This window comes from Oncorhynchus clarkii, unplaced genomic scaffold (genome assembly GCF_045791955.1).
Source record: "Oncorhynchus clarkii lewisi isolate Uvic-CL-2024 unplaced genomic scaffold, UVic_Ocla_1.0 unplaced_contig_11758_pilon_pilon, whole genome shotgun sequence".
NCBI classification, from domain to species: Eukaryota; Metazoa; Chordata; class Actinopteri; order Salmoniformes; family Salmonidae; genus Oncorhynchus; species Oncorhynchus clarkii.
Genome location: NW_027258458.1, coordinates 41,550 through 59,477, shown reverse-complemented (window position 1 = coordinate 59,477; position 17,928 = coordinate 41,550). Strand labels below are relative to the sequence as shown.

Below are 17,928 nucleotides of genomic sequence, written 5' to 3'. Positions count from 1 at the left end.
GAGGTGAAAGGCCGTTGGTGACTTTATGTTCCTCATTGGAGCACGGTGGTGGTGGAGGAGGTGAAAGGCCCTTGGTGACTTTATGTTCCTCATTGGAGCACGGTGGTGGAGGAGGAGGAGAAAGGCCCTTGGTGACTTTATGTTCCTCATTGGAGCACGGTGGTGGAGGTGAAAGGTTGTTGGTGACTTTATGTTCCTCATTGGAGCACGGTGGTGGTGGAGGAGAAAGGCCCTTGGTGACTTTATGTTCCTCATTGGAGCACGGTGGTGGTGGAGGAGGTGAAAGGCCCTTGGTGACTTTATGTTCCTCATTGGAGCACGGTGGTGGAGGAGGAGGTGAAAGGCCCTTGGTGACTTTATGTTCCTCATTGGAGTACGGTGGTTGTGGAGGAGGTGAAAGGCCCTTGGTGACTTTATGTTCCTCATTGGAGCACGGTGGTTGTGGAGGAGGTGAAAGGCCCTTGGTGACTTTATGTTCCTCATTGGAGCACGGTGGTGGTGGAGGTGGAGGTGAAAGGTCGTTGGTGACTTTATGTTCCTCATTGGAGCACGGTAGTGGAGGAGGAGAAAGGCTGTTGGTGACTTTATGTTCCTCATTGGAGCACGGTGGTGGAGGAGGAGGTGAAAGGCCCTTGGTGACTTTATGTTCCTCATTGGAGCACGGTGGTGGAGGAGGTGAAAGGCCCTTGGTGACTTTATGTTCCTCATTGGAGCACGGTGGTGGAGGAGGAGGTGAAAGGCCCTTGGTGACTTTATGTTCCTCATTGGAGCACGGTGGTGGAGGAGGAGAAAGGCTGTTGGTGACTTTATGTTCCTCATTGGAGCATGGTGGAGGAGGTGAAAGGTCGTTGGTGACTTTATGTTCCTCATTGGAGCACGGTGGTGGTGGAGGAGGAGAAAGGCCGTTGGTGACTTTATGTTCCTCATTGGAGCACGGTGGTGGAGGAGGAGGAGAAAGGCCGTTGGTGACTTTATGTTCCCAAAGCAAATGATTTGTTTGTTCTGGACATATTTGCGTTAGTATGTATTTTCTGACTGACTGTGTGTTGCAGAGCCAGAACAACACCACTCCACCACACGGGGATATTAGAAAGCCAAACTGCCTGGGTAAATGGTGATGTTATATATATAGACCAGACTGTGTACTTGGCCTATACAGAGAGAGACCGCTGGCTGGATCTTAACCAAATGATAGGGCTATGGAGGGGTGTGGAGTGTGTGGCGTTGACTACACAGTAGCTAGCTATGGAAATGGCCTCAGTCCTGTTGCCATCTACCAGCTGACAGGTACTCTATCTGGAGCCAACTGAAAACAGTGGTGCTTTAATAGGGAATTATGCTGTTTTAAAGACAATCTCTTTTTAAATAACTCTCCATTTAAAAAATAATTAGAAGTAGTGTTTTCACATGCCAGGCTTGATACAGAGTCAGTGACAATGTAAAAAATATGTTTTTGATTTGATTAAAATTCTTTAAAAACACTACTCTGGTTACAGATTAATTCAATTTCACCTGCTGCTGACCTCGTTTTGGTGAAATGAGCACACATTCTTGTTGATCAATGCTGTAATGCAGTACTCTTTCTGCTCTGTCCTCTGTAGAAAAGATGTGGGTTTACGAAGATTCTTCCCCAAGAGTTTGCTGGACTCTGTGAAGGTAAGAAGACCTTCTTTGCTCTCTTTCCCCATCCTGGGGGTTCTAACATAGGCCTCTGCAAACAGGGAGATGCCATTGTTCAGATTGAAACAGTGTCATCACCTGGCTGGCTGGCTGGCTGCTCCTCATAGTCTTACCCCAGAGAATAGGTGTCCCAGTTCTGCACAAACCTCACAGTCCTGTTGGAAACCGTTCCGGTGGAATGGTCAGGCTCTCTCTTCATCATTCATCCTCTCTGTTTCTGTGTCCCTTACAGGGCTCCAGACTGTGACCATTTACTCACATTTTGCGACCCTTTGACCTTAGCTGTACGAGTTAAATGTATTACTAGTCACACTGGTGCGATCTGCACATTCTACCTGATCACCTCAATCAAAAAGTATTTTGATTTTGTGCAAATAAAACCATGAATTTGTCAAACAGTAAAGTGCATTATCCTCATGACTCCTATAATAAAAGTGTTGTCCCTGCCACTGTGCCCGGCTGCTGGCATGAGCAAGCCTCTCACACTCTCTCTCCCCCCTTGTGCACTGCCAAAAATGCCTGCCTCTCCCTCCCACGGATGCTTGCTTCCAGCACACCAAACCCCAACCCCTGTCACTCAAGCAGGCAGCACAGTTCTTCCAAAGAGAGTGGAAATAAAAAGGCCTTGAAACTGCTTCTCCATTAGAAATCCCAGATCATGCTTGTAGGTGATGTCGTGGCGACATTATCTAGCTTAGCTCATGTGCAGAAACATGTCATCGGGTCTAATGGTCGTGTCGATCTTCGCATGTGCAGGTTATCAAATCAAAGGCAATTCTTCGATATACAGTAGTTTTTTATGAAAATGAAAACATATCAGTTTATCAAATTAGGTTTTGCCTTTAGATTTCGAGAAAACCCCAAACTGTGATGTTGGGCCTCTGGGTTTAGAAACTCTGTGTTTCCTCACTGTTTACATTCTCTCAGCATGCACTCAACAGATTCTTCCAAAACAAGAAGGATACCGCTTTCCACGTTGCTTCTTGATATGAATCCATTTTCTGTTCTGTACTATTTGTTTGTGTGTCTTGCTCTCTGCAAAGCACTAGTCAGTTAGTCTTAGGAAGCTGGCATATGCCTAAATTAATGCTAATCGCTAACTAGTTAAAAGCCATTTAGCTAATGTACTGAGCTAGGGCAGAGCAAATAGGATCTCTAATACAGATTGCTACTAGCCAGCAGTGGTGGTGCTGTAAGTCAGGGTGTTGTTTGTCCAACGGTATGAATTAGAGAGCCTATATTCTTTATATCTTTGTCTAAATATAACATATATCGAATGTAGTTAGGGTCCCCTGGGAAACACTGACCAACACTTTGGTTCCAGTGGTGGTTGGTTTCGTTTAAGATGAGGGAGGATGATTTTTTTTTATATGCATGACCTTATGTCTGTTACAGTATGTTGGATGACTGTCATTCATATTCCGTTCAACCAGCTCAATGTAACATTGCTAGGTTTCAGCAACTTACTACATGGGTAGTATCAACCTATCCTATGAATGAAGGTGTTCATTTCCTTTTATGCCCTCAGGACATGTGTCGGTATTACCCTAATGACCATCAGCTCCTAATGGTCTGGAACTCAGGGCTCTAATGTCCCTCCAACAGGTCCTAATGGCCTGGTACTCAGGGATCTACTGTCCCTCCATCAGGTCCTAATGGCCTGGTACTCAGGGCTCTACTGTCCCTCCATCAGGTCCTAATGGCCTGGTACTCAGGGCTCTACTGTCCCTCCATCAGGTCCTAATGGCCTGGTACTCAGGGATCTACTGTCCCTCCATCAGGTCCTAATGGCCTGGTACTCAGGGCTCTACTGTCCCTCCATCAGGTCCTAATGGCCTGGTACTCAGGGCTCTACTGTCCCTCCATCAGGTCCTAATGGCCTGGTACTCAGGGATCTACTGTCCCTCCAACAGGTCCTAATGTCTGGTACTCAGGGCTCTATTATCCCTCCATCAGGTCCTAATGGCCTGGTACTCAGGGATCTACTGTCCCTCCAACAGGTCCTAATGACCTGGTACTCAGGGCTCTATTATCCCTCCATCAGGCCCTAATGGCCTGGTACTCAGGGATCTACTGTCCCTCCAACAGGTCCTAATGGTCTGGTACTCAGGGATCTACTGTCTCTCCATCAGGTCTTAATGACCTGGTACTCAGGGCTCTATTATCCCTCCATCAGGTCCTAATGGCCTGGTACTCAGGGCTCTACTGTCCCTCTAACCACTCTAATATCAATGCAAATGCAATGGAAAAATCTAATCAAACACTGGTCATCAAAACAGCATCATGATCATCAATTTGAAGAAAGAAGTGCAAAAGCAGGTTGAAACTGAGTGTAAAAAATGGTCGTTGTGGATGTTATTTCATAGCCTAATGCAACGAAATGTACAATGCTTTATAAGGTGATGATTAATTCAGAACACCCATATGCTTATTAGAGTTTATGCATATGCATAGATATTATTAATATGTATAATCTGAATCTGAGGTTTATGAGCCCAAACCTGAATTAAACTGAATGAAAATGATGATTGTGCTGTTATACAATATATAGCCTACCACATATTACAAATGGCAGAAACACATCAAACAAACTGATTTAAGATCTTTGGTATTAATGGGCTCTTCTATACTCCAAAATGATACACATTAGAGTAATGGCCTTTGAGTGTGGACTGTATCATTATGCATACTGTATGTACTGGTTACGTTATGCTACACTCCAACATTTCTATCCATGAGTCTGGTAGAGAACACATAAGCCTTAAGTGATGCTGTTGGTTCATTGATTGTGCAGGGCGGCTTACAACTAGTTTACGATTATAGTGCATTTTTGTATGATTTGGAATAGCCTAATAATAGTGATTTTATTTGTGTGTTTTTTCTAATTAATTGGGTGACATTACCTTTAGCTATACAGAATATCTCACCACCGTGCGTTTCCATCTCCTCTCTCTCCTTCATTCCTTTCTCAAGCGTGCAGAGGGGCTGTCAACAATTTAGTGAAATATGTTTTGTTGCGAAAACATGTTACTATCGATGTTCCTGAAGAGTTTTCACTTGGTTTCCCAAATGTAAGCACTGGGTAGCTGCAGGAACGGGGTTAGAGAGGCCATGGCATACAGAGTTTGGGCAGAATATCACATGAAGCACAGCTCTGCTATAAAACCCAAGTAGGTTTTCTGGCATCATTGAAAGACTGAACGTTGCGAGTGCGCAGCCTCCATTCACTATTGGAGTGCATATGGATTACATGTATTTTTCCCCTGTTCCTGTTCCTGCCCATTTCATAATGGGACATTACAAATCTAAACTAATTTGACATCTCAGTAAAGACAAGTTTCAATTGAGAATCGTCTGCTGGGTGAAAATATGATGACTTGATGAGAGAACAGCCTGAGGTAAGGAATGGAGCACAAGCTTGATTTTTTTTTACTTTCTCAGATCATCAATAGCCTATATTCCATACATGCAGCCAATATATGTTTTGATTTCTAAGACATTCTAAGGTTTGTACCATTCACAGCTAAAGTTGCCAAGTAACTCTAAATCTAATGAATAGGACCTGTTTCAAATGATCACTTTTACACTCAACATAGCCACTTCATATGCACACTCACTCCGGAATGGGAAAAATATCCTTTCTATTTTATTCAGCTAAGTTCAATTCTATTCTTCTAACTATTAAATCATATATACAATAATGGCATGGGACTTCTAAGCATATCTTGTCAGTTAAATGAATAAGCCTACAGCCTATGGTATGGAGCATAGCCACAAAACATACAGTAGAGCAACTCAGATTCTGTTCTTCTGGAATGCTTTTTACTCAGATCATAATGTTTTTTAGACCTGACTAAAATAAATAATGGATTTATTGTGATGGTATATAATAAATTGATTTATTAGACTTTTTAAATTCGGATGTTCCCGAAGACACACATCAACTTGTTTATGTTAATGAACTGTCAACTACCGTGAGACCGGCAGTCTTTTGCATGACAATAACCGTCTGACAACATTTCATTACCGCCACAGCACTAGGCAAGACAAAATATTTAAGTGCCTTTGAACGGGGTATGATAATAGGTGTCCGGCGCATTGGTTCGTGTAAAGAACTGCAAAGCTGCTGGGTTTTTCACGCTCAACAGTTTCCCGTGTGTATCAAGAATGGTCCACCACTCAAAGGACATCCAGAAGTTTTGATACGTATACTGCATCTCTACCTGAATATACGATCTGTGATTGATCATTGGTGTTCAGCAGTCATAAAAGTTTGCCTTATTTACTTTAAAGAACTACTAAAATAGTGATTTTGTCAGACAGCATAGGCAGCAGCTCTATACAGATGAAATGATGAATTGGAATGAAATAATAAAGTCATCAAATAAAACAAATGTAATATACACAACAACTGAAATATGTTATTAAAGTAAAGTACTGTGAATCCATGATGGTTAATAAGTGATCAGCAGTAATGAGCAGTCACTACCATCATGGGACTTTAATTCATGGTTTTATTCTGTGTTACAGCATTCAACCCACATACTACATTTAATGTTAAAACATTTTTTTACCGTGATTTTAAAAAAAATGATGAAACCGAACTGACCTCAAAAAGCACTAATCGCTCAGCACTATTTTATTTCACCTTTATTTAACCAGGTAGGCAAGTTGAGAACAAGTTCTCATTTACGACTGCGACCTGGCCAAGATAAAGCAAAGCAGTTCGACACATACAACAACACAGAGTTACACATGGAGTAAAACAAACATACAGTCAATAATACAGTAGAAACATAAGTCTATATACGATATGAGCAAATGAGGTGAGATAAGGGAGGTAAAGGCAACAAAAAAAAGGCCATGGTGGCGAAGTAAATACAATATAGCAATCCACTGGAATGTTAGATTTGCAGTGGAAGAATGTGCAAATCCAATTTAATCCAATTTAATTTATATAGCCCTTCTTACATCAGCTGATATCTCAAAGTGCTGTACAGAAACCCAGCCTAAAACCCCAAACAGCAAGCAATGCAGGTGTAGAAGCACGGGGTGCATAGGAGCAAAATAAATAAATACGGTAGGGGAAGAGGTAGTTGTTTGGGCAAAATTACAGATGGGCTATGTATAGGTGCTGTAATCTGTGAGCTGCTTTGACAGCTGGTGCTTAAAGCTAGTGAGGGAGATAAGTGTTTCCAGTTTCAGAGATGTTTGTAGTTCGTTCCAGTCATTGGCAGCAGAGAACTGGAAGGAGAGGCGATCAAAGGAAGAATTGGTTTGGGTTGACCAGAGAGATATACCTGCTGGAGCACATGCTACAGGTGGGTGCTGCTAAGGTGACCAGCGAGCTGAGATAAGGGGGGACTTTACCTAGCAGGGTCTTGTAGATGACCTGGAGCCAGTGGGTTAGGCGACGAGTATAAAGCAAGGGCCAGCCAACGAGAGTGTACAGGTCGCAGTGGTGGGTAGTATATGGGGCTTTGGTGACAAAACAGATGGCCCTGTGATAGACTGCATCCAATTTATTGAGTAGGGTATTGGAGGCTATTTTGTAAATGACATCGCCGAAGTCGAGGATCGGTAGGATGGTCAGTTTTACGAGGGTATGTTTGGCAGCATGAGTGAAGGATGCTTTGTTACGAAGTAGGAAGCCAATTCTAGATTTAACTTTGGATTGGAGATGTTTGATTTGAGTCTGGCAGGAGAGTTTACAGTCTAACCAGACACCTAGGTATTTGTAGTTGTCCACATATTCTAATTCAGAACCGTCCAGAGTAGTGATGCTGGACGGACGGGCAGGTGCAGGCAGCGATCGGTTGAAGAGCATGCATTTAGTTTTACTTGTATTTAAGAGCAGCTGGAGGCCACGGAAAAAGAGTTGTATGGCATTGAAGCTCGTCTGGAGGGTTGTTAACACATTGTCCAAAGAAGGGCCAGAAGTATACAGAATGGTGTTGTCTGCGTAGCGGTGGATCAGAGACTCACCAGCAGCAAGAGCAACATCATTGATGTAAACAGAGAAGAGAGTCGGCCCAAGAATTGAACCCTGTGGCACCCCCATAGAGACTGCCAGAGGCCCGGACAACAGGCCCTCCGATTTGACACACTGAACTCTATCAGAGAAGTAGTTGGTGAACCAGGCGAGGCAATCATTTGAGAAACCAAGGTGTGGTGATTGACAGAGTCGAAAGCCCTGGCCAGGCCAATGAATACGCCTGCACAGTATTGTTTCTTATCGATGGCGATTAAGATATCGTTTAGGACCTTGAGCGTGGCTGACCGGGGTAGTTGACCGGGGTAGGGGTAGCCAGGTGGAAAGCATGGCCAGCCGTAGAAAAATGCTTATTGAAGTTCTCAATTATAGTGGATTTATCGGTGGTGACAGAGTTTCCTATCCTCAGTGCAGTGGGCAGCTGGGAGGAGGTGTTCTTATTCTCCATGGACTTTACAGTGTCCCAGAACTTTTTTGAGTTTGTGTTGCAGGAAGCAAATTTCTGCAGGAAAAAGCTATCCTTGGCTTACCACGGGGCTGTTCGATGCTAATGCAGAACGCCATAGGATGTCCAGAGCACAGCTGGGGGCAGAGGGTGGTCTATAGTAGGCGGCAACGGTGAGAGGCTTGTTTTTAGGGAGTTGGATTTTTAAAAGTAGAAGTTCAAATTGTTTGGGTACAGACCTGGATAGGAGGACAGAACTCTGCAGGCTATCTCTGCAGTAGATTGCAACAGCCGGCCCCCTTTGGCCGTTCTATTTTGTCTGAAGATGTTGTAGTTAGGGATGGAGATTTCAGAGTTTTTGGTGGTCTTCCTAAAGCCAGGATTCGAACATGGCTAGGACATCCGGGTTGGCAGAGTGTGCTAAAGCAGTGAATAAAACAAACTTAGGGAGGAGGCTTGTAATGTTAACATGCATGAAACCAAGGCTATTACGGTTACAGAAGTCATCAAAAGAGAGCGTCTGGGGAATAGGAGTGGAGCTAGGCACTGCAGGGCCTGGATTCACCTCTACATCACCAGAGGAACAGAGGAGGAGTAGGATAAGGGTACGGCTAAAAACTATGAGAATTGGTCGTCTAGGACATCCGGAACAGAGAGTAAAACGAGGTTTCTGGGGGCAATAAAATAGCTTCAAGGTAAAATGTACCGACAAAGGTATGGTAGGATGTGAATACAGTGGATGTAAACCTAGGCATTGCGTGATGATGAGAGAGATAGTGTCTCTAGAAATCATTGAAACCAGGTGATGTCATCGCATGTGTGGGTGGTGGAACTGAGAGGTTGGATAAGGTATAATGAGCAGGGCTAGAGGATCTACAGTGAAATAAGCCAATAAACACTAACCAGAACAGCAATGGACAAGGCATATTGACATTAATGAGAGGCATGCTTAGCCGAGTGATCATAAGGGTCCAGTGAGTAGTAAGGTTGGTTGGGGTCACGGCGATTCAGACAGCTAGCCGGGCCATCGGTAGCAAGCTGTCAGAGGATGGAGGCCTGTTTTTAGCCACCTTGTGCGTTTCCGTCGGTAGATTAGTGGGGTTCCGTGTGGTAGAGGGGCCCAATACAATTGGCAAAATAGATATAGTCCAGTCGTGAAGGCCAGGTGGGGCTCTGCGTCGGTCCGAATAGGTGATTGTAGCCCAGGAGTGGCTGATGGAACTCTTTAGCTGGCTAGCTCCGGAATAATTGATGTTTGCTCCGGGACCGACGTAGGCAATAGTCACTCGGATAGCAGCTAGCTAGCTGCAAGATCCAGGTGTAAATGTCCAGAGCTTGCGGTAGAAATCTGGGGATATGGAGAGAAAATAGGTCTGGTATGCTCTGGTCTGAGTCGCGTTGTACAAAACTGGCTTTTCGAGCTAAAGGATAGCTGATGACCACCAACCATGGTTAGCTGAATACTAACGTTAGCCAGTAAGCTTCTGGCTAGCTTCTATTGTGGATTTCAGATTTGGGGTGAATAATACTTTTTTTTTTTACTTGGTGAGGTGGGTTGCAGGAGAGTGTTTTGAAGTTGAGATTTTTAGAGAAAAAATATATATAAAGATATGCGAAGAAAATATATAAATATATATATACACGGGACACGACAAGACGAGGACAAAGAGGACTTCACTCCCAGGACCCTGAGTTTCTCCTGATCCACCTATACTGACCAGAAAAATCTCCAAGCATTCGTTGTTAAAGAACACACATCACAAAGTATCACAACGCATCACATTGTCATGAAAAACAAACAAAAAAACAGACACCCGTCCCTCATTGGAGGCTGCTGAGGGGAGAACGGCTCATAATAATAATGGCTGGAACAAGCTTATGAAATGGCATCAGACATGTGGGAACCAACCTCCTGTGCTGTCCCTACCTCCCTCATCTCTACTCCTCCTGTGGTCCGGCTGCAATTCCCCTCCTGGTCAGCGGGGTGTAGCGATGAGCTGGTAGTGACGCGGCACGTTAGTGAAACTGCTGAACTCTGGGCTGAGGTCAATGCTGTCAGGTCCTCCAGGGCAGGAGAAGGAGAAATGTTGCAGCAGAGACACCAGGAACAGAAAGATCTCCATACGAGCCAGAGACTCTCCCACACAGGCACGCTTACCTGCAGAGAAAGCCAAGAAGGCGGGGTTCTTCTGAAAGTTTCCGTTCTGATCAAGGAAGTGATTGGGATTGAAGGTTGTGGGCGTGGCCCAGTGGTCCTGGTCTCTCAGAACAGAGTGCAGCATCGGAAGGATCACGGTGCCCTGAGGGATAGTGTACCCTCTGAATGAGATATTCTTGGTGGCATAGTGCGGGAGGTTCAATGGGGCGATGTCCAGGAAGCGCTGCACCTCGTGGATGACGGCTTCTGTGAAGGGGAGGGACTTCCTGTCCTCCATCTGAGGGACGCGCTGTCGGCCAATCACTGTGTCGATCTCCTGCTGAACGTGCTCCTGAATGTCGGGGTATTTGAGGAGCAGCATGAAGGCGTATCTGAGAGTGGTGCTGGTGGTCTCTGTTCCTGCAAGGAAGAGGTCCAACACTGTGGACACCAGGTTCTCGTAATGGAACTCAGAGGAGGACACATCCTTCTCCTGGTTGAGTCTGGTGAGGAAGCAGTCTGTGAAGTCTCTAGGGTTGCCTGGGTCAATGGTCTCCTGGTGCTCGTGGATCTTTTTCATCACAAAACCTCTCAACTCGTCCATCTGGCCGAACACGACTTGCTGCCGACCAGGCAGGTGTTCCATCAGCCAGGGGAAGATGTTGTACAGCTGTCCACAGGGGCTGCTTCCAAAGCGCAGTACAGCTGAGATGATGTTGAGCAAGTGCAAGAAGTTGTCATCGTCATAGCCGAAGCGCTGGCCGAACACCAGGGAGCAGATGACGTTGGACGCGGTGCGACTCAGGAATGGATGAGGATCGAAGGGCACGGCTTTAGTGGCGTCCAGACTGTCTATGAGGTGTTGGCTCTCCTCCTGTACCCACTCCTCCATCCTCTTACGGCCCATCCCAAAGTCTCTTAGTGTGGTCAGGGTGAAACGACGCAGCTGGCGCCAACGCTCCCCATTACTGATGGCCAGGCCGTATCCCCTGGTAACAAGGACCAGGAAGGGGACAGGAGCTCGTCCTGTGAAATCCTCAGCCTGGTCCACCAGAGCCTCCTTGACTGCCCCGTACCCCACCAGCACCACGGCTCGCTGGGGCCCAAGATACACTGTCATCACTGGCCCATACACACCACTCCACTTGGTGAGGGTCTTGAAGGGGGCCTGTTTGTCAATCTGAAGCAGGTTGCCTAGAAGCGGCAGGGCGCAGGGTCCTGGGGGTAGATGGACATGTCTCTGTCTCCTCAGCCTGAACAACCACAGTAGAAGCAACAACACCAGGCCTCCCAACACCACGCTACTACACATCTCCATTGTTCCAGCCTGCAAAACAAACAACAACGTCTCTTGTTAATGTTCTTCTTCTTATGTAGTACTATATTGCATCACTCCAATATTGTATCCTTCTGCGCGGCAGGATGCATTCAGAGTAAGAATTTTCTGATTAGTCCTCTGTACCGGGTTATGTTGCGGCTGACCCCCCCTTAAATAGCTGCAGCGGCACTACTTCCACCTCTTCTCTTTCTCTGCGCATTCCTGAGACGATTTTCTAGGTAAGAGCTGTATCTTAGTGTATAGGGCAGACGTATACCCACAGCTATTCAATAGCTTGGAGCAGCTAGCTAGCCTCTCCATCTGGGTGCTCTGTTGTCCCCCTCCAACCCCCATCCTCTTTTCCCTTAGGAACTCACATACAGCTCTATTACATTGCCGGTGTTACACAGAGAGAAACTACCATGTCCAGTATGGTGTTTCGCTGTGAGAAAGGCAAGGTGTCTCTGTCCACAGGCAGCGGCCTGCGTCTCAGAAGGCAGAGCCCAGCAGTCAATCTGAAACACACACTGCCAATGCTGCCGTCCCATGCATAGAGACATTAATTAAAACCTCTTAAGTCTACCCCTTCCTTTTTCGAACATTCTGTTAAAAATCGCGCAACTTTTCAGCGTCCTGCTACTCATGCCAGGAATATAGTATATGCATATGATTAGTATGTGTGGATAGAAAACACTCTGAAGTTTCTAAAACTGGTTAAATCACGGCTGTGACTATAACAGATCGTGTGTTTCATCGAAAAGCGCAAGAAAAACTGCTCTCTGAAAGCTAAAAATAATTTCCATGCGTCACTTTCATGGGTTGTTAAAAGGGCACAAAATTAATTATGGACCTGCATGCAATTCCTACAGATTCCACACGACGTCGCCATTGTCGTCATTTTTTTGTTTGTTGGTAAATCCAACTAACTGGATTCAATTTCTTCCGGTCTCCGCCAGGATGTTGTGAGGTGCACATTGGCAGCCATTGATTTGAAGACGAGGAGCTATTGAATACACATCGCCCTGTAATCATTTTGATAGATTATAAACTTTTACTAATACCTAAAGTTGGATTACAAAAGTATTTCGAAGTGTTTTGTGAAAGTTTATCGTCGACTTTTTTAATTTTAAAAAATGACGCTGCGTTTTAAAACAATGTTTTTTTCTGAATCACACAGCTTCCATAGAAAGCTATTTTGGGTATATATGGACCGATTTAAACGAAAAAAAGACCCAATAGTGATGTTTATGGGGCATATAGGAGTGCCAAGAAAGAAGCTCGTCAAAGGTAATAAATGTTTTATATTTTATTTCTGCGTTTTGTGTAGCGCCGGCTAAGCTAAATCTTTGTTTACGTCGCATTCAGGCATTTTGGGGTGTTGCATGCTATCAGATAATAGCTTCTCATGCTTTCGCCGAAAAGCATTTTAAAAATCTGACTTGTTGGCTAGGTTCACAACGAGTGTAGCTTTAATTCAATACCCTGCATGTGCATTTTGATGAAAGTTTGAGTTTTAACGAGTACATTTAGCATTTAGCGTAGTGCATTTGCATTTCCAGGTGTCTACTTGAGACATCTGCGTCTCAAGTAGGAGCAAGAAGTTAAACACTGGACACCTCCTTTTATACTGTTTTCACACTGTGTATTTATTCACTGGACTTTTGACATGTTATCATTCTAATATAATTACTACTGTACATTGCATTTTTTGTAAGTGTTTATACACACCGCGTATTTATATACTGGACTCTTGACATAGCTAATATAAAGTATTTACTAGGGGTTTAACAGTTCGCTAAACCCACGGTTCAGTACGTATTGCGATTTTGGCGTCACGGTTCAGTTTTGGGTATGATACAGCGGAAAAATGAAATTCCAACCGGTACTGTAGTTAATTTTAGCAGTTAATAAAAGTTTTAAAAAGCATCCTATTTTTGGCCCAAGTCCAGTTTCTGTGACATCATTCACAATGTTCCTGGCATTGTCTTTCGTGACAGGGATTGTTATGTTGGGCCTCAAGTAGAGGTCTACAAGGTTGGACCCGTTCAGAAATGACCTTGGGCTTTCCCACCCGGCCAAATATGCATAAATACATTTTTCAATGTAGACAAGAGACCCGTTCCGAAAGGACTCGAGGACGACCAGTTCCGTATAGACGTGGTCGGAGCAGAGTGAAGGAAGCAGCAGAAATGTCCATTTGTAAGCTACTTTATTCACCAGAGCTGATACAGCGTGAGGGAGAGCAGGCGGAGGAGGGGCCTTGCGAGGAAGAGGAGGGGCCTTGTGGTGAGTGTACTGTGAGCAAGTGAAACAAGAGCAAGAAGGAGGGAGGGAGAGGCAGTAACCAACCGAACTGACTTGCGCTAGTAGACTAACTTCTAGCTTGTCATAGCTAGGTTGTTTATCATCCAATATGATTACGTAGTACCTCTCTTGACTGCATCAAACCTTGAGAAGCTAGTTGGCTAAGATAGCTAGCTAGCTAAATTAGCTAGCCAGATAGCTAGGCTAATTGAGTCTTCATGTGCTTTCTCCCTGTCCTACAGCATTTTTCTGCTCATCCTCATCCTCACCAGTTCTGGTGCCTATGTCTCAGGGTCTTCTGGTGTTGAAGCCCTGGTTGACTGAATATTTCTGAATGGGTTCAGATGAAAGGAGTGTCGACCTCCATCCTAACCCCTCGTTCTGGACAAGGGTTCTGTCTGAGTGACGTGTGAACCGGCCATTACAGTTGTCCATATACACTTCTCGTGCTGTCGCTGGTTAACTAGGGGCTTCCCCCAGCGTGCTGTGCTCGGCTGGGGCAATGGACACTTAATTTCACAGACGCAGCCAATGCAAAAGGTTTTATCGGCTTTCGTTTGCTAGGGTGAGAGCGTTCTGGGCCAGGGCCTACCTGAACAGACTCTCATGTTGTTACTGCAGCATTTCGGCTGGCCGGCAGGCCTTTGCCTTTTGCTGTGGTGGTGCATTCTTTTGGAGGAGTTACTACCTCGTGGGCCCTGCTCAGAGTTCCCCTCTTGGACATTTGCGCCTCGGCCAGTTGGGTGCTGTCTAGCACATGTTGACCCCATCTATGTGGTCAGGAGGGCTGTTCATGGTGTTGTATCTGCTTCCCTGGGAAGGGGCGGAGGGACACAGCAACCATGACTGCTCTGAGCTCAGTCCGGACTGGACTTTGCTCTTTGTCTGGCCAAAGACTAGTTCACTGATAAATCTGGTACTGTGATACCATATTGGAGTGATCCAATATAGTGCTACATAACAAAGGCTACGTACAGTATGTAACCATGGTCTTGGGAGGTATTGGATTACTCCAATCCTTTTTGTCGGTGATCTACTGCGCCTCAAATAAGGACACGAGGTGGAAGTGGTGCGACTGCAGCTATTTAAAGGGGGCAGCCGCAGTACCATGGTTGTGGTCAATCCTACAAATTCAATTCTAATTCAATTCTCTCTCCCTGTAAATTACATTCAATTCAATTCAAAATTCAGGTCAGTTTTTTAATTTGGAGATAAAATTAAATTCCTCAAAATTCCAGTGTTTGGTAAATTCCAAGAATTGAATTCCCAATTCAATATTATCCACAACAATTCCACAAATTCAAATTGAATTCCCTCAGGCTTTCAAGCCCATCATGTCACTGTTCAGACAGCCTACAGTAGCTATACTGGAAATATAGGAATACATTCTTAGAAAAAAGGTGCTATCTAGAACCTAAAAGGGTTCTCCGGTTGTCCCCATAGGAGAACCCTGTGAAGAACCATTTTTGGTTCCAGGTAGAACCCTATTGGGTTCCATGTAGAACCCTTTCCCCAGGGTTCTACATGGAACCCAAAATAGTTATACCTGTAACCAAAAAGGGTTATCCTACGGGGACAGCCGAAGAACCCTTTTGGAACCATTTTTTCTAAGAGCGTAGATTATTATCCCACAGAACATTTTGATACTATGTGCATTAATGGGAAATGTAAAATATTACTGGGAAATGTAAAATATTAAATTCCAAAGATCAAATGTTTTTTAAATTATAATTCACTTCCAATTTTAAAAAAATCCAAACGGTCTAATTTCAATTCAAGTCAAATTCCATAACAAAAAAAAATACAAAATAAAATTCTCCACTTCAGGAGTGAATACAAGAATTTAAATGGAATTTCTAATTAAATCGGAATTGACTCCTGGACTAACCTGAAAATCCTTACTCGGAATGTATCCTGCGGCACGGAAGGATACCATATTGGAGTGATCCAATAGCTCATCACGTGTTTACATACTTAATCTTCGTTGTTGTTGTTTCTTCTTTAACCCACCTATCTATCTTTAGTGTTTTCCTTCTCTCTGTGTTGCTCTCTGTCTCTGTTGCCTGCCTGACTGTGTGTGTGTGTGTGTGTGTGTGATGCAGATGTTTGCAGAGATAAGGGTGTGTGTTGGAACTTACTGTACTGGAACAGAAGTGAACAACGGATTATGTGATTGGCTGCTGAGTCGTGCTGACATACTTTACACAGATTGCACCTTCACCCCAATCCCTTCCTGCTTTTTAGAATCTGAGACCAACATTAACAAAGCAGATGACAGTGCAGAAATCACCAGGAGTGGAAAGGACTAATATCTAATACTTTGTTTGTCTCGGTTTAAAAACTTTTATTTGTATTTTTTATTAAACACATTTATTAAACACATGTATTTGTTCCCATATTCCTAGCACGCAATGACTACATCAAGCTTGTGTCTCTACAAACGTGTTGGATGCTTTCGCAATTTGCTTTGGTTGTGTTTCAGATCATTTTGTGCCCAATATAAATGAATAGTATTGTAAACACTTTTATTGTAAATAAGAATAGATATATGTTTCTTAACACTTCTACGTGAATGTGGATACTACCATGATTATGGATAATGATGAATGAATCGTGAATAATGATGTGTGAGAAAGTTACAGACGTACAGAGATACTACCCCTTACCCGGTTCACTTCCATGCTCACCGAAGACCGTGATAATACTCCATTCTGCTGGCTGTTTGAGACGCTTTAGAAGCCACGTTGATGGCATGGACAGAATCCACTTTGAGAAGCAACTTCTTGTCCTCCTTCCATTGTTGATAGCCGTGGAAGTTCTCAGAGATGAAATGTGCCCCTCAGATTGCTGATTGACAATTAGACGCCCAATTCGCCCGCCTCATTCTCACAAACTTATTAGGACGTTTTTCCTTGTGTACAAAAAACTTCACCAAACTATAAACTTCACTAAACACTAAAAGGTTGATAAAAAAGGAGATGAGTAAAAATGCAGTTGATAGCTTGATACTGTTACTGTCTTTACACCTACGAACAAACCCACGAGGGCGGACACGAAGGCTGAGCTTGGCTTTGTATTGCCCCACCGTGTGACCCAGGAGGACACGAAGGCTGAGCTTGGCTTTGTATTTCTCCACCGTGTGACCCAGGAGGACACGAAGGCTGAGCTTGGCTTTGTATTTCTCCACCGTGCGACCCAGGAGGACACGAAGGCTGAGCTTGGCTTTGTATTTCCCCACCGTGTGACCCAGGAGGACACGAAGGCTGAGCTTGGCTTTGTATTTCCCCACCGTGTGACCCAGGAGGACACGAAGGCTGAGCTTGGCTTTGTATTTCCCCACCGTTTGACCCAGGAGGACACGAAGGCTGAGCTTGGCTTTGTATTTCCCCACCGTGTGACCCAGGAGGACACGAAGGCTAAGCTGGGCTTTGTATTTCCCCACCGTGTGACCCAGGAGGACACGAAGGCTGAGCTTGGCTTTGTATTTCCACACCGTGTGACCCAGGAGGACACGAAGGCTGAGCTTGGCTTTGTATTTCCACACCGTGTGACCCAGGAGGACACGAAGGCTGAGCTTGGCTTTGTATTTCCCCACCGTGTGACCCAGGAGGACACGCAGGCTGAGCTTGGCTTTGTATTTCTCCACCGTGTGACCCAGGAGGACACGAAGGCTGAGCTTGGCTTTGTATTTCCCCACCGTGTGACCCAGGAGGACATGAAGGCTGAGCTTGGCTTTGTATTTCTCCACCGTGTGACCCAGGAGGACACGAAGGCTGAGGTTGACTTTGTATTTCCCCACCGTGTGACCCAGGAGGACACGAAGGCTGAGCTTGGCTTCGTATTTCTCCATCGTGTGACCCAGGAGGACACGAAGGCTGAGCTTGGCTTTGTATTTCCGCACCGTGTGACGTTGACTGTACGGCGTTATTGGATTGTTTCAGAAGATAGAGCTGATTTGAAGAAAACCTCAAGCACAACTTTTAGAACAACATTACAATATTATTAATATTGATTTAAGAGTTTGTAATTTGTAATGTTTTCTTTTGGTGCTC

The 17,928-nt window shown here is 44.7% G+C and overlaps 2 protein-coding genes across 5 annotated transcripts in view; one reads left to right on the top strand and one right to left on the bottom strand.

Annotated features, from left to right (window-relative positions):
* LOC139396970 (focal adhesion kinase 1-like) overlaps nucleotides 1–17,928 on the top strand; it is a gene marked incomplete at its 3' end in the record, with an annotated part of 66,625 nt that overhangs the window by 10,961 nt on the left and 37,736 nt on the right. Inside the window, exon 5 of the mRNA XM_071143912.1 lies at nucleotides 1,602–1,656. Within this exon, the coding sequence (XP_071000013.1) occupies nucleotides 1,602–1,656 (55 nt within the window). The remainder of the gene's footprint in view (nucleotides 1–1,601; nucleotides 1,657–17,928) is intronic.
* LOC139396969 (cytochrome P450 2F3-like) lies at nucleotides 9,268–15,961 on the bottom strand. Of its 4 annotated transcripts, XM_071143909.1 has the most exons (3): nucleotides 15,765–15,954; nucleotides 10,045–11,581; nucleotides 9,268–9,465 (listed from the first exon to the last, which is right to left on the bottom strand). In XM_071143909.1, exons 1-2 carry the CDS (start codon nucleotides 15,810–15,812, stop codon nucleotides 10,094–10,096), a joined length of 1,536 nt encoding a protein of 511 aa, XP_071000010.1. In that variant the 5' UTR covers nucleotides 15,813–15,954; the 3' UTR covers nucleotides 9,268–9,465; nucleotides 10,045–10,093. The 4 variants fall into 4 exon arrangements, with proteins under 4 accessions (XP_071000010.1, XP_071000009.1, XP_071000011.1 ...); XM_071143908.1 differs by lacking the exon at nucleotides 9,268–9,465 and having other exon boundaries at nucleotides 9,612–11,581; nucleotides 15,765–15,961; XM_071143910.1 differs by lacking the exon at nucleotides 9,268–9,465 and having other exon boundaries at nucleotides 9,890–11,581; nucleotides 15,887–15,946.